Source organism: Bombus flavifrons, chromosome 14 (genome assembly GCF_040668555.2).
Source record: "Bombus flavifrons isolate JBK064 chromosome 14, iyBomFlav1_principal, whole genome shotgun sequence".
In the NCBI taxonomy this organism is placed as follows: Eukaryota; Metazoa; Arthropoda; class Insecta; order Hymenoptera; family Apidae; genus Bombus; species Bombus flavifrons.
Window position 1 is genome coordinate 3,674,270 of NC_138455.1, and position 15,775 is coordinate 3,690,044.

At 38.1% G+C, this 15,775-nt stretch overlaps 1 protein-coding gene across 5 annotated transcripts in view; it reads left to right on the plus strand.

Annotated features, from left to right (window-relative positions):
* Window positions 1-15,775, plus strand: part of LOC138186635 (uncharacterized) — a 246,228-nt gene that overhangs the window by 136,279 nt on the left and 94,174 nt on the right. For all 5 annotated transcript variants that reach the window (XM_069126690.1, XM_069126688.1, XM_069126692.1 and 2 more), the window contains one exon: window positions 9,866-10,013. In XM_069126690.1, the coding sequence (XP_068982791.1) occupies window positions 9,866-10,013 (148 nt within the window). The remainder of the gene's footprint in view (window positions 1-9,865; window positions 10,014-15,775) is intronic.

Consider the following 15,775-nt stretch of genomic DNA (forward strand, 5'->3'; position numbering starts at 1 on the left):
AAAGGGAGGAGTTTAGATCAAATACGACGCCAATTACTGAAAAGAGATTTACGGTGCGTTTATCTAAGCAAGGATTCGATATAAACAACTTTTATCTTCCGTTTCTCCTCCGTTGTTTTTCTTTCAACGAGCACGAATGCATTCGTTCGTGCTTCGTTTTAGAGAATCCGCATTCCATTCGACGTTTTCATCTTCGCATTAGCATCAGACCTCCCTCTTTCTCTCTGCACGCATTTCATTCACGGTCATGACTGCATCGACGTTAGAGAAATATCGTAACAAGCAAACTTTACGACACGCTCTGTCCTTTTCCTGTCTGCCTGCGTCATTGCAAACCAGCAGGTTTATTCACTCTGTTATTCTTAAATTAGGGCGTTTCACGAACAAATGCATGGAACTAGGACGACGGAAAGTTGAAACAAAAATTTTATTCACGACGTCGCTCACCGAGAAGTAATTTTTTATATTTAACGTAAACTTTTTTGCGTTTTACGTATCGCGGTCGGTTTTTAATTAAATTAAGAGTTAATTGGATTTCGGTACTCACCCACCTCTCACTTACACCTTGCTTTTATTTCGCTGATGCTTGGACAACGTGTAAGTGGGAAAAATTAATGAAATCCTATATCACTATCACAGGACACAAAATCAGAAAATTCCTATCTCTTTTAGATTAAATTTCGACATATTTTTTGTAGGATAAGGATGGTCTGGTGAGACGGAAAGAATAAATATTTTGTAATTCCTTCTCTCACATTCTTTTCGTCTTTCATAATATGTAGGTTTTCTTCCTTCTTCTTTCTCTCTCCCTTTTTCTTTCTCTCGCGTTCTTTGTTCACGTATAAAATAGACATTTTTCCCTTTCTTTTTTATTAGCTATTTGAAACCTCAATGGAGATTTTATTATTACTTATGTATACACATAATATACAGTAGCGTTTCTATACTGAGATTTAAGGATTCCGGGAACAAAAACAGTTGCTAGATTTCTGCGATATTTTCCTCTTTGCAAAGAAAATAGTGCGCGAGTTAGTTCTCATGATTATATAATTTAAAATTTTTTCCTCTTGCACAAGTATTTCTCTTCGTGAATGTTTGAAAGTTGCTTGCGAAGCTCTTTTCTTCGACTTTAAACTTCTTAACGAAAGAGTACTGAAGATAGTTTTGTAAGTTGTGCAATTTAGAATGTTCACTGTACAAAAGAATTTCATGAGACTTTGAAACTTGCCGAAAACGGTGAGACTGTTTAGTATACATCTTTCTACGAATCTTTCACGACCGTAATTTCTGCTTCCTCTTCTAAAAATTCAGAACATGCAAGATCGTAACCTACCTAAATCGTTAATGAGTGTAAAACATATTGAGTTTCTAAAAACAATTTCCTATATCAAACTGAATCGCTTGTATATCTTCATTATATTCTCATGATCTGGATTTCTCATTAAAAATAAATTTGTTTCAATGAAAATATTTCTGATTATTTTCTAATTCATTATAAATGGATACTTCTATTTTTTTGTTGCAAAACAACATTTTTTTGTAAGCAAAACTTGGTGAACGAAAGTTGAACAACGAGTTTGTTTAAAAAGACGCTTACGCACAATGAAAAGAAATAAACAAAAGATACCAAAGAAGAGGCTAGATTTGATTTTTCCATCATGCGGTCGAGAGATGCTATAAGGAGATATTAAGTAGAAAGTAGAACATTCCTCGAAATTAGATTCAAGTACGATTTTCTTCGAGAACGTTATTGTCAGCACGAAATATAATTTTTATCTCATTCCCGGCAAAATACAATTCGTATAACGAAAATTCTATGTCCAACAATAAATCGAGAAATCTCTTCCCTTCGTGTTAGGGTCATCACTCAGTACTAGAAAGGACGTTCAGACTTCCTCGTATTTCGTAACGATTTTTTCCTACCGATCCTCGTCTCGTCCTTATCTCATTAATGATAATTACTTTCATATGAAAAACTGTCATTGTTGGATGGACATGGACATCCCTTGAAAGTCACGGGTGCATGTCGAGAGCATTGAATAAAGTTGAAACGAGTGACCGCGTAATGGCCGTGTAAATCGAGTTTCGTATTCTCAAAAGCCGGCCGAGGGTAAATTGCCGATATTTCTATCCCGCCATTGCCAGCCACAATCCGGCAGTGACTTCGAAATCGCGTATCGTACAATTGCCACCAAATTCCGTGTTTAAGAGAGGGACCAAGCTATATAGATTCGTAACGAGCGCATTCAAAGCGACGCTGGATTACCGTTTTGCTCGGGAGAAGGCAATTGTAGTAGCTCATTATGCTTAGATACAATCGGCCGAGGGAAAGGTTCATGTCGGACGCGTGAAATTTCGAATATTAACCCTTTGTGCTCCATTTAATTCGTTAATGCATCGTTTCCTCGTCTCGCGGACAATCCTTTGTTCTTAGACCGAACTCCTGCTTTCTTTCTTTCCCTCTTCTTTTAACTTTCTGGCTGGAGGAAAAGGATAGAAAGAAGCTGGTCGCTTACCGACGCGAATTTTTACTCGTTGCGTTGACGTTACATTTGTTAGCAAACACTTACTCATATTTTTATAGTATTCAATGTTTTTAAGTGTTTGTAGTACGTAATATTTTTAATTCGTTGGTATTAAAATAATTTTGAAATATACGTTACGCATAGAAGGGGTAAAAAGTCGAATAAAAAATACAAGGTACGTTTTAAAATGGATATAATGTATTTTTATATCGAATACATTTAGTAGAATTTTTAAATAGAGACATTTTTAGAGGTAGAAAATTCATTTTAATTTTCAATTCAATCTTTTAAATTTCCATTAAATTCTCTCGATTTTCATTTTTTGATAAGTTATTTGCAACCTACAGGACGGATACAATCTGCAGTATCTTCTCGAAAAATTTATTCAGTGGAAGGACTGATCGTTAATATCACGATGGAACCGAGAGGAAGGATCAGTCTAAAAACATTGAATTCTTCTTTCACCTGACCGTTCGCACAGTAAATCTGGTGTTCGGTGACGTTCAAGTTTCGAAAAGAAACACGCATGTGCGATACCCTTGAACACAGTTATTTCGACTAATTTTCATCCTTGTACATTAAGGGAAATTGCATGTTTCGCCTTCATTAATAATCACATGTTTCTTTGATCTAATATTTGCAAAGATACACGCGTTGCATTCTACCTCGATGTATGACCGTAATTTCTCTCGATCGAATAATTAACCGGACGCCTGACCAGCATTGTAGCCTGTTATTTTGAACGAATGGTCAACATACTGGCAGATTATTCTCTGCTGAAACTATTGACTCTGACCTAGTCAAATTTTCAAATTACACGCGCACTTATTTTCTATTAAATCCTAGAGTATCTTCGTTCCTTGGTCAAAATTAGATCTAATTCCCAATACGCTCTCATATTCCTCTTGTATATACGATAATTTGTATATACTCCGTTGTTGCTCTGTTCATAAATTGTAGGATATTTCTCTAAATTATGCTTCCTGGATGATAAACCCGATACAAAGTCCACATTAAATTCGCCAAATATTTTCTTCGATGAATGTTTCATTAACACGAATATCAATATTACAATTCGTTGAAAATAGCGCGAATAGCATGCGCGTTGAACGAGCGTGTTGCAAATACGTTGCATTATATGTCCTTATTGCGATGCCTTTGTTAAAGCTGTATTGAGAGACGTAAATGGAGTAAATTGTAGGTGTAAATGAATAAATATACATGATGGGGTTCGACGGCGGGGAAAATGGAGCAGCTTGAAACCGTAGGAAGGGAAATTAACGAGATTCCGAAACTCAGAACGATAGTCCACGTGACGATACCTGAAATTATACAGCACCACCAGCGGCAGTCCACTCTTTGTTTTACTTCCTACATAAATTATGGATAATCTTCTTAGTTTCGTGCCTCCCTCGAGGAACTTCCACTTCCGATGATCGTGGCGAAAGATTAAGTTTGAATTCGAGAATCCTGCGCGCCGTCTCCTCGTAACACCGAGATCTTTAACTTCTTTCGTTTTCATCGCGCCGCTCTCATTTTCATACTATTTTCGAAACGGATTCCCCTTCGCTTTAATTCCCCCGTTTCATATTCAGCTTGAACGCCCAGCTGAATAACGTTATAAAATTGGAGAACTTCCGTCTCTACGATTCTGGTCCTATGTCCGGCTATACACCTCGCGGAACACAAAATAGTTGCCCGAACGAACGAACCGATTGTTACGCATTTGCCTGTTTTGCCTGCTATTTGTGTATAGACTAGTTTATCTGGATATTTTAACAGAGACAGGTTAACGTAGGAAGTTAAATTTTCATGTCATGTATTTTTTTTCGCTTTCCCTTCTTTTTTTCGCTATCGGTATTCGTATTTATTATTCGAAAATATATGAAGTATAATCGCAACAAATCGTTGACATTATAATTTTCAACTTTACGTATACTTATGCGCTTGTTTGTAGTCATTAAGAAATGTTTGGTGATTCAAAATCTGAAAGTAGAAATGACATTGAGTAGAATTGGACTATGTGTGAACAGACACATCATCTAATAGTAAATTCCAATGATACGATTATAATATTCTCAACAAATTTAATGGTAAAAGGAATGAAATATGTACAATATATTGTCAAATCCTCTAAAATATTTAATATTTCGCTTATTTTCGCAGAAAACAAAGCATGAATAAAATATCGAATGAAAATATCGATGTGAATATGAGAACAGGTTAATTTATTTCTATAAATATTCAATATACAAACATTTGTTATGTAGGATACATTATTTGTTGTGCAACTATTAAACTGATGGCTAAATATTGCATAACTATGTTCTTTCGATATACGTACTTTTTAAGATTCCATTTCAAACAGAATTTTTCTTAAAGTGTACATATCAATTTAAAGTTGGCCGGAATTTTATTTCATGGAGAATTGTATCACGTCTCTTGATACATTGGCTGAAACATATTCGCAGGTGCTCACTGTTGAGAAATTCCATCAAAGTTTCCGAATCGGATTCTTGCCTCGGCTTGAATCGACGACGTTCAGATTTCTAATTACACTTTTGTTTGTAATGGACCCAAATTTCGCACCACTGTCGCCGTTATTTATGTTGCAATTCGTCGAAAAGTACACCAACTGCGTGCTCCATTTGAGATGTTTTCGTTAAAATTATAGGTGAAAGAATTCCAAATTACTATTTACAGGTGAAACACACTGCAATATTTTCACACCAAATACGCGTGAACTTAGGAATCATTAGGTGGTTATATTAAATTATTAAACCATGTAACTTCATTTGTTCGCACTATTATCGTTCGTTCTATTCAGTTAATCAAGTTTTTCGAAGAGATTTTATTCCAGAAAGTATTTTAGCGTGCTTGCAACGCGTGGCAGCATTTTTCATTTGTCTTTCGAGTAATTTTTCAACCTCTTCGCGCTATGAGGAAAGATTAGTTAAACGGCGAACGTATTTGCTAAGAAAATTATTCTCGTAATCAGAAGAACATTCGATATTAAAAGGGTTAAATATTTTTAACAGTTCCGTGAACGTTTCTTCGACGACGTTACGATGCACGTCAATTTCGAAGTTAAAAGTACTATCAAAACATTAGGTTCTGCTACCAGTAAAGGAAAGAGATATCATAAAAGAGTCGATAGCCGGTCGCAAATGCGAATCAATATGCGGAAATGATAGTCCTTATCTTGCACTCGTCACGAGCATTCGTTTCTCCTTTCATATTCCACATTTACCCTCGCTACTTAACTTTCATGCTTCTTAGATATTTCTCTCACTAAACCGGCATATTATTACGCAGAGAGATACACGTTCAAACGAGTTTTATAGATCATTTAAAAAAGACACTCAGAAGCAAATAAAAGCGTGAATACAGCGATACGAAAATAATGAAAAAATGCCAGTAATTTCCATGACAATTTTACGGGTAACGTAGCATAATAATTGCAACGAATGGAATCGTTGAATTTAAAAGTAGAAATATCGGGAACGCCAGAGGGTATGGAGGAGAGATCGATTCATTTTTATTTTCCAATAATCACCGTGGAAAACGCAACATTATATATTTTATACGCTACGTATTTATACTATGCGTCGGTACGAAATCGCCAGTACGGTAAATTCAACGGCACGACAATTCACCGAAATCGAAATAAAAATCTTCGTGTTCGTTACAGAACCGTTACGAGCATGCGAGGCACGATTTATTTCGCGTATAGCGATTTAAAAACACGCGTATGGTGTTAACATTAACACGGGGAAAAGAAAATTGAGAGTGGGGGAAACGGTAGCAGCAACAGCAATAGCAACGTCAGCGACAACGGCAACAACAATACGCCCACGCACTTGTATTCAATGTTTTCGGGTTTTCCATGCGTCTAGCCGGAAGTAATGGGAATTTAGTGTACATAGCCTGTAGTAGCGGGCCAACCTGAACGAAACGAAACGGAACGTAAACTAAAAAATAAAACTTCCTATGACGATTCGAGATGTCGAGAAAATATTACGTAGGAATTTTTTGGAGTTCACGTAAAATTGGCAACAGGAAACGTATAAAATTGAACGACTACAGACGCTCAGAAACCGTGATATTTCTCTCTCTCTCTCTCTCTCTCTCTCTCTCTCTCGACTCTTTTATGCTCATTTAGTGATTTATTCATTTATTTATTCTATTCTATTTTATTTCTTTTCTCTTTTATTTCCTATTTCTGTTTGTTCCACCCGAGCCTGTTCTTTTTTCCTCTTTTTTTTAACAAAACGATGATTCTCGTCGTTTCCACGGGAAATATCGTTCGCGTTAAGTGTAGCATCAAACCTAACGTGGCCAAAAAATGCTGGCGTTCGTCGAAAGCGTTTGTGAAACGCATCGAGAGCGTTCGTCACGAATCTCGTGGCTGGAATCGGGCCGGCTTGTAATGGAGATAGGAAAAGGGAAACCTTTATAAAATATACCTCGAATTTCAGCGTTGCTTTGTTACCTGGCATTCCTCAATGGCTGGGTATCTTTCGGGTATTTAACTAATTTCACTTTTCTCTACCGTTTTTTCGAAACTTGATGAATTTTTATAACCTGAATATTCTTCGATCTTTCTTTAGTATTTGATATTCTTTATTTGTAAACTGAGATGGCTACAATTAAAAATTATAAAAAAATCTACAAGAAATTGTGGGAAGTAATTCGAGGACAGTATAATATATCGTTTCTTGTGAAAGTGGCGTTAATTCAGTTTACACGTGATGTGTACGCGCTGTAATTTAATTAAATCGGTAAGATTCCATTTCATATTACCGGATAGACAACTTTCGCTTGCAAATGACCACGAAAATTCTTACTGTTTATGCTAATTACAGAAGGGGCGCAGTGCGAGACTAATTAGACGCATCTCCAATTTCCCTTGACTGAACGTGTTCGCTAGTAATTACTCCGACATCAATCAAGCCAATATTAAGGGGTGGTTACATGCGCCGCGACATAATATATATCATTACTCGATGTACCCACTACACAACATATTTCCGCATCGTTAGTGCTCTTCGATATACTCTATAAAAGAACACCATAATTTCATATTACAATATTTTCATTCTTTCGTATAAAAATTCAATCTTCGTGTATACTCGCGTTCAGACCATTTTTGTTAAATTTTCTCATAGAATTCTCGGAATGATGTTTTTCTAAAAATAGGAAACTTCAATATCAGGAATACATAAGAAGGAACTCGAAAATTTTTGAAGTTGGAACAGATGCGAGTATCTTTTCCCACGAATTATCTACCACGGTCATTGATACCAAAATGCGGATCAATGGCGAGATCATGATATATTAAAATATCAGGAACGTTAATCATGCACACTTATACCAGGTAAATTTTGGAGGGAAGATCGAAATTAGCCAGCGACGCGACGCGACGGATGAAAGTAGGTTTTATCGAGGAAGAATTCGCCACATCGCTGGCAATTTTGTAAAGTAAATGTGTGCGTCGATTTTTACGTGAAGGAAGGTGGAAAAACCGATGCAGCAAATTACGTGGCCTGTCGATCTTTTACACGAAATCCGCTTTGCTTATGATTTGCACAAGCTTTGATCGCAAAAACATCATTTCGTTTGATTTTATACATTTTCAGGCGCATTTACGCGGGGGTAGATATTCGGCGATCGACAAATTGTGTTTATTCATGAAGATTTAATTTATTTAGCGCATTACGTTTTTGTTTAATATGGTTCATAATGCAACCGTGCCATTTGTGGAAAGGTAATACTGCACCATCATCGCGCTTTTTAGCGAAATTTGTTCGCAGTTGAATGCTTTAATTATGAAACGCGATATCCACGGTATCGTTTGCAGCCGTAGCGATAGGAAGATTTCATAATTCGAATATTGGAAAAAAGAATAAATATTTTCAAATAGTATTTTCGTAGAAACGCGATACTTTCGAAATAATCTTAAAGCGTAGAATAACGAATTTTGACAAATCCTTAAGCTAAGAATCAGGTTATGCCAAAAGTTTTTTTCGTTTCACAAGTGAAATAATAGATGCACAACATTTCTTATTTAACATTATTTTATGGATTTATGTACCTATGATCTATTTTGTAGTAATAGAATAAAATGGATCAAACATAATTCAATAAAATAATGTAAAACAAAAAATGTTGTGCATCTACTACTTCCTTATAGAACAAAAGGAACTTTTGGGGCAACCTAATAATAGCTGCTCGTATGGCGGACACTTGAATAAAATTTAGGATAAGAAGTATAGTAAGAGAGATATAACAGAGAAAAATTAGCGCAATGAATATCCGCTGAAAAATCTTTTGTATCAATTAAAAAGTCATTGCCCCGGACAACATTATGCGATGAAAGCAGACTGAAATCGAGCTTCGATGCGATCAAAGGGCAGGGAAATTTTTTTCTCGGACCGGCTGAGTGAATTAGCACACGTTCGCCCAATTAACGCATGATCATCCACGAGATTAACAGATTCCATGAAAATCGGCATCGCCCTGCCACTGAGAATCTATCCGCGTCGTGTGTTGTATTTAGCGTCGACATGGCTAACGACCTCATTAGTTTTGTGGTATATATTATGGAAAATGAGAAACGAGGTAGACACGTCGAACTTCGTGGTTTTTAGAATGGAATCGCAAACGCGTTAATTAATTCCTCGCATTCTCACCGCACGATACGACCCAACGTGTCGACGACCGCGCATCTTTCGTCAATTTAAAGAGTTCCAGCGAATTTCATTAAGTCTCCGCCAGACTGTACTGAGCACATTATTTGTTACCCGGAAACACGATGGTTTCGTCGAACCTCTGTGAAGTTGTCGCAATCTGTGAAGTTTTATCTTTTACTGATAAAAGTATTGCGTTTGAACGTCTACTCGGTCCCGTTCAAAATCCTCCGTTCTCAAAAATAACTTCGAAGAACAGACACTTTGGTTTTATTTTGTTATACAAGTAAAGTACGCACAAGATTATAAAATAAATGTCCGAGGTCAGATATACGAAAAAATGTTACGATCCATCCTTTAATACCAATAATTTTTTATGTTGATTTACGTATCAATACTTGTATCATGGTATCTGAAACGAAGAAGATTAAACGACCACGCGAAGGCCGATAAAAAGACCCGTGAAATCGGCCTAAATCCAAGAACGAATGTCATAAACGAACGTCCGTGTAGCCGGTGACGCGAGTATCGGTCGTAGGAACGTTCTATTAAGGTGAAGGCCAATAAAATGACTGTATCACTTTTCGTTGCATCGTCACTCAAATCACGTCCGACGATAAAACGGTATCCGGTTACATTCTTCTGTTCCAGGCGATGAAGATGAGCAAAGTGGGCAACCAGACCAATTCGCAGGACCCACAGGCGGTGAATTCCCGAGTTTTCGTCGGGAATCTAAACACGTTTCAGTGCAGCAAGACCGATGTGGAGCGAATGTTTCAGCGTTACGGCCGTCTGGCAGGTAGGTTCCTTCCGGTGGAATCACATAAACGAAAGCCCGGATCAGCTTCGACCCCCGACATTTTCCAGATTCTTTCGCTAGACCGTCACACGTCAGATGTTTCCACGACAAAGAATCTTTTCCTTTCTCGGGATACACTGTCACAAATAATAATAATTGTAGCGTCCGATTTCCTTAAAATGATTCAAATTTCTTTGAACTATTTTAGATAACGTTCGAAATAACGGTGGAAGTGAATATTTTATAAAATAACTACGGGAGGAAATATCCTTTTATGTTTCTGTAGCAAGAATTTTTTCAATTTGATGGTAGAATGAATATTTATTCTTAGAAAAACGAATCTTTTTTCGCAACGAGCTTTCATTTTTGTTGATTTTAAGGATCTTTCCTTCGTTGAAATTCACGCGTGGCTGATTTGTAATTGAGCAACGAACTGTGCCGAAAATTGTTATTTTCATTCTTTACAATTGTGAAATCTAAATAACAGTGGTAAAGTTAGCAAGGAAATGAAAAATTAATTCGCGCTTACTTCAGAAAATTTGATACCCTAATAATCGTAACTTGAGATAAAATACTAAATTTCGATTTCATAGAAAAAATCTCATTTAATCTATATTATCTAGAATTAAGAAGCAGTGCATAAAATAACGCGCAGCCTTATTTGTGGGATTCGCGTGGAAGCATCGGTTTCAGGGTGGAGTGGAAAAGCGCAGGGTAGTTACAAACTGGCCAAAGTTGAGAAGATTCAAAGATCGAGTCGGATAACAGGAAAGACTCGCGCTGTTATCCGGTATAAAAACGTGGAAGCTCGGTTCGGCCAGAGAAAAATAGCGAGTTGGAAATAGGATTTTCTCGATACGCTCCGTCCTCGGTAACCCAATTTGTGCCGTGATAGCTCCTTGACCTTCGATATCCCGATTGGATATCCGTCTCTAGCTGCACGAACCCCGATGACTTTGTTGCTTTCACTATAGCACTAACTTCGTTTAGGAAACGTACTTTATTGCTACCAACTAAATCCACTGTGGAGAAAAAAAAGAAACAATAACAAATTAAAAGTACAAGATTGGATTTCTCGTTGAGTTTTGGATTTATCCTAAAAGATAAGAATTAAACTCGTACCATTTTCTCGTCGATATTGCGTATCTCTACTACTTTATGGAATTTATTATGTATTATTAAAAGATATTTCATTCTCAATTTCTTGGGAAGCTAAAGCGCGTTCTACCGTTTGACGAACAGCAACAGGATCGTATTTCGTTAGTAAAAGTATCACACTTTTACTACTGACGCAAGTTTCGCGAAACTCGGTCTTACTTATACGAATTTCGAGTTTCCTAGAGTCTGTTGCGTACAGCTGTCACTGGTACGCGATGCGATCCGTGTTTGGTGTCTCTGAAGCAAGGAAAATTAAAGCGCAGTCTATGACGTAGTTTCTTCGCATTCGCGTGATACGTCGCATGCAACGTCCGTAATGAAAACTTGGTGCATTAAATTTGAATAAGTCAATCGGTTCTAGGCCTCTCAAGAACAACAAAAAGTTTTCCAAAATATAAGAGGAAGAAGAATTTCCTGGCCAACGTAGATTAATAGTAAACTCATTAACGTAAATTCATTGAAATATTGCAGTTAAATTATTTCAAGAAATAGATTATGTTAAAGCTAAAAATATCACTACCTGCGATTATTACATGGAATCTAACCTACAGTATGTTTTACTGGAATTTGTGACTCGTTGGAGTTATCGTAAGATCGTCGAGCAATTGCACGACCCTAGTCTGACAGCAGACCGACCTTATCTACTTGATCGAACGCTCCTATCGTCTCACTCTTACAAAACGTTATGTTTCTTCAAATTGTGAGTTGCAATTTTATTGTTTTATCTAACAGTTTCCCACATACTTGTACGTCGATTCTACAAGCGATATTACAAGCAGCAAGCCAAACTAAAAGTACGTTAATCCGTCTTAGAATCTTCATAATCGTCTTAGAATATTCTTCAAAAATATATGAAAACGCCCAGAAATCCGGGAATCCGAAGAACAGAAGACGCGGCCAAAGTTAGCCAGGGCGCTTTATCGAGAATTCATGAGCGAGCAGAAAGCTAGGGCTACTAATTCAAAACAATTTAACGCGACAAAGTGTCACAAGCATTATCACGAGGATGGAAGCCCAGTTTCAGGCCAGTCGTCCAATCGGACCAGCAGAGACACAGAACTCTCTCTCTCTCTCTCTCTCTCTCTCTCTTTATCTCTCTCCCTCTTGCCCTCTCTTCTTTGAATCCTGGCCAGGAAGCTCGAAATCTCGTGGAAAGTGACACCGCGGAGGACGGTGGTGTCTGGGAGCTGCCGATAAACAGCTTACTTTCAGCAGCTTCCTCGATAAAGCGGCTAGACAATAAATGCGCCGCTTCTACAATGCGGCTGCGCCGAACTTTGCCGGGCAGAGAACTTGAGAATCGTCGGAGGAATTAAAAGGGGGCTTCGATTCGACAGATAAGACGACAACCACACGGCGGACACCACCGAACTACCCCTATTCAGTAGGGCCACGGTGGCAGCTGTACCGAGCAGATTACGCGAGTCAAGTGGACGTTCGGAATTGTACCCGAGTGTTGTCTATCGACTGGACCGTCGCTTAATTTTATTTCCAAGTTCTACCTAGTTGGAGTACAGGCTTCAACTCCCCAGCGTATTCAGGGACTTGTGCTAATTCGTGCATTTGACAGTGGGGACGTCAAAAGCTCGAGTTCTTTTTGGTTGAAACGAAAGAGCAGTATGAAATTTGGTTGGACTGTTTTTGTTGGATCGAACGAAAAGTTTCTGCATTTTTGTGCGGAATAATTGGACCACTAAGCGTTATAAGGATTTAAATTTGACAGAGCTTACGATTCAAAATACCTTCGTAATACTGAACTTTAACATTTTAATTGTTAAAAAGTAAAGAGGTAGTTATTAATAATTGGGTCAACGAATCGTACTGAAAAAGTTTCAGAGCGGAAACATTTTGTTTTCGGACTTCCAACTCTTCCTCCTTTTTTTTTTTTTCTTTTTTTCTTTTTCTTTCTTTTTTGAACGAACCTGTACTTTTTTCGATTTCGTCGAGCAGCGACCTAAAGTGATCTAAATGGCAGTAAGTGCTCGTAACTTTTTCACCTGGCACGCGCTCTCCCTTTTCCATCTGGATACACGTTCGAATTTATCCTTCCAAAAGAAATGTTAGCCCGAGCGCAGACTGTTTTATCGTCAATCAAAGAGACAGACATATGCATAAATGACGCGGGAGCGCGTACTCATTTTTCTGGCGAATCAAAAACAGCTTTGGTTATTCTGACTCGGAAAATTCAATCGTTTACCGAACCGTACCCGGTCCATCGTTTCGAATCGAAACGTTCGTCGGGCTCGTGCATTTCCTTCTCATTTTTTTCTCTCTCCCTTCCCTACCGCTTTCTATTTCGATCTATTTTTCCTTTTAATTCGATTTCCCACTCCCCGCATCTCCTCGTTAGCCACGGGTCAGGCAAAAAACGGGATATGTAGATTTCCACGAGAGAAACAACGTAAACGTCCGCAACAAGAAATATCGAGTTACTCGAAACCTCGGCTCGCTTTTTCTCGTTGCATCCTCGAATCGGTATCGCATGAAACGTCACGAATTATTGCGTTTCGCAATTCGAAAGCGAAATGCTTTCGCCCCGGTGGCCCTCGTGGTTTATGATACGCGTCGCCCAGGATTTCATACAATTTTCGATTCTTCACCGGAACAGTTTCCGTGGTCGTCGTTGCCTAGGTCAGAATCTAAATTTAGTGACGCAGGACTTCGAGTAGCTGGAAACTTTAGTCCACAAACATTGTGGTAAATTTTAATATATAGTCTCCAGCTTTGTAAATCTTTAAAGCGATATAAAAATAATCAAACTTTTAAATATTCGATTTTGAAACTTTATTCCTATTGCTATTCCTATTCATATCGCCGTTCAAATTATTTCTTGGAAAACAGTTCCAAAGAACTTGTAATATAATAAATCGTTACCTTTTCATATTCTGTATTTTATATACATACATATATTTTTTTTCTCCTTTTTTTTCTTTTTGTTAACCATTGAACTACTAAATTTCGTTTATGGACCATCGTAAGTCATTGTCGTTGTCAGTGTCGCGGTCGTCGTCGAGGTTGGACCCACTTGATTCGTGCAATCTGTTCCGCGCAGCTGTCACCAGTGGTCTAGCATTCCAGGAGCCGTGCTCTATCTGACAAGCCGAACCTTTTCCAATTTCACGTCTCCGTTGACTCGGGCCTCTCTAGTCCTCCGGCAATAAGGATGCGGGGTGGTTCCTTGCGCGGTGTACGACGAAAAGACCAGCGCAAAACAGTCGTCGTCGGGGAAATTGCGAATTGTCGTTGCGGTGAGCACAGGTTGAAACTTTTATAGAAGTTGCCGGTCGAGACGATGAACCAGATAGAGCGAGTCGCTTTTTTAGCTAGCCATATTTTTTTTCGGATTCGATGCAAAGAAGACTTAATTTGTTCCTTTTTTCGGTACGGTGAAAAAGCATGTTCTTTCTTTTTTGTCGTTTTTACGTACCGTTATAAAGGAGATATGATCGATTAGTTCTTATTCTTCGTGGGAGACGTTATTCGGTTATCTCGTGTCGAAGTTCTTGATGTAGGTGTTTTTTAAAATTGGACAGCCGAGAGAACTAGCAAATCTTTGCACGTACTTGAAATTTTCGTATTGTTCTCTTTCGTGATTCTCATACAGAATTCTATACTTGATACTTTGCTGGATATTTAAAGAGCAGTGAGCTCTACCTTAGATATTGGAATAACGTACTCGTAGATTTCGGAAACTTTTCAAAAGAACTTATCGTTTAAACGAGAATAAACTGTCTTTTCGCTGATGGATAAAACGCTTTATCAACATTCTGTGAAATCTTTTATGCCGACAAAACAAGATACTCAACAAATATATTGCGTCAAATCTTCCTACAAATACTTGTCTGTCGATAACAATTCACATCTGCTGCAGAAGAGTTCCCCTGCAAAATCGACGATATAGATACGTTTCGAACATTGGGGAAAAATCGAAATGCGCCGGCTACAGGCCGCAGAATTCCAGGCTAGAAAATATTCGTTCGAAATTTCAACCGATATTCTTTCATTTCTTTCTCCTCTTTTTTTCTCTTTCCCTCTCTTTTTTTTTTTTTTTTTGTTTTTTAATTTTACATCGGCTACCACATGGCACAGCCGGGTCATCGATTCCGTGGGCAGTCTGCGTAGCAAGTCGGCAGATACGTTCATTTTAACGCAGGAGCCGCCTGTAATCTGTGTACCCGTAATAACTTTTGCGTGGTTAGCAGCTGACCATGCATGGAATTCATTATGCTGAAACAAATATGTAAATCTCCATATATTCCTGCCACGGTTATATATATAGCCGTGGGTACACACGGCCTGGATGCAGATATATTTCGTACTGAACGTGTGTCCACTCCCGAAACGGACAGTGATGGCTAAAAAAAACTTATCTGGCCACGCCAGTTGCCTAGGACATGTTAATAATGTCGGGGACTGAAAATCTCGTGGAACTTTGTGCTGTTCTCTCCTTGAATATATTGTTTTATAGTAGCTCTTTTTGTGCCGCGTTTTCTACATCGACGGAAACCGTAACTGTCCGGTGTTGCGATCTACGTTTACTATGTACGTTACCGTTTTAGAGGCTGTGGTATAAAAATTGTAACATTTCTATTCCACGATTGTTA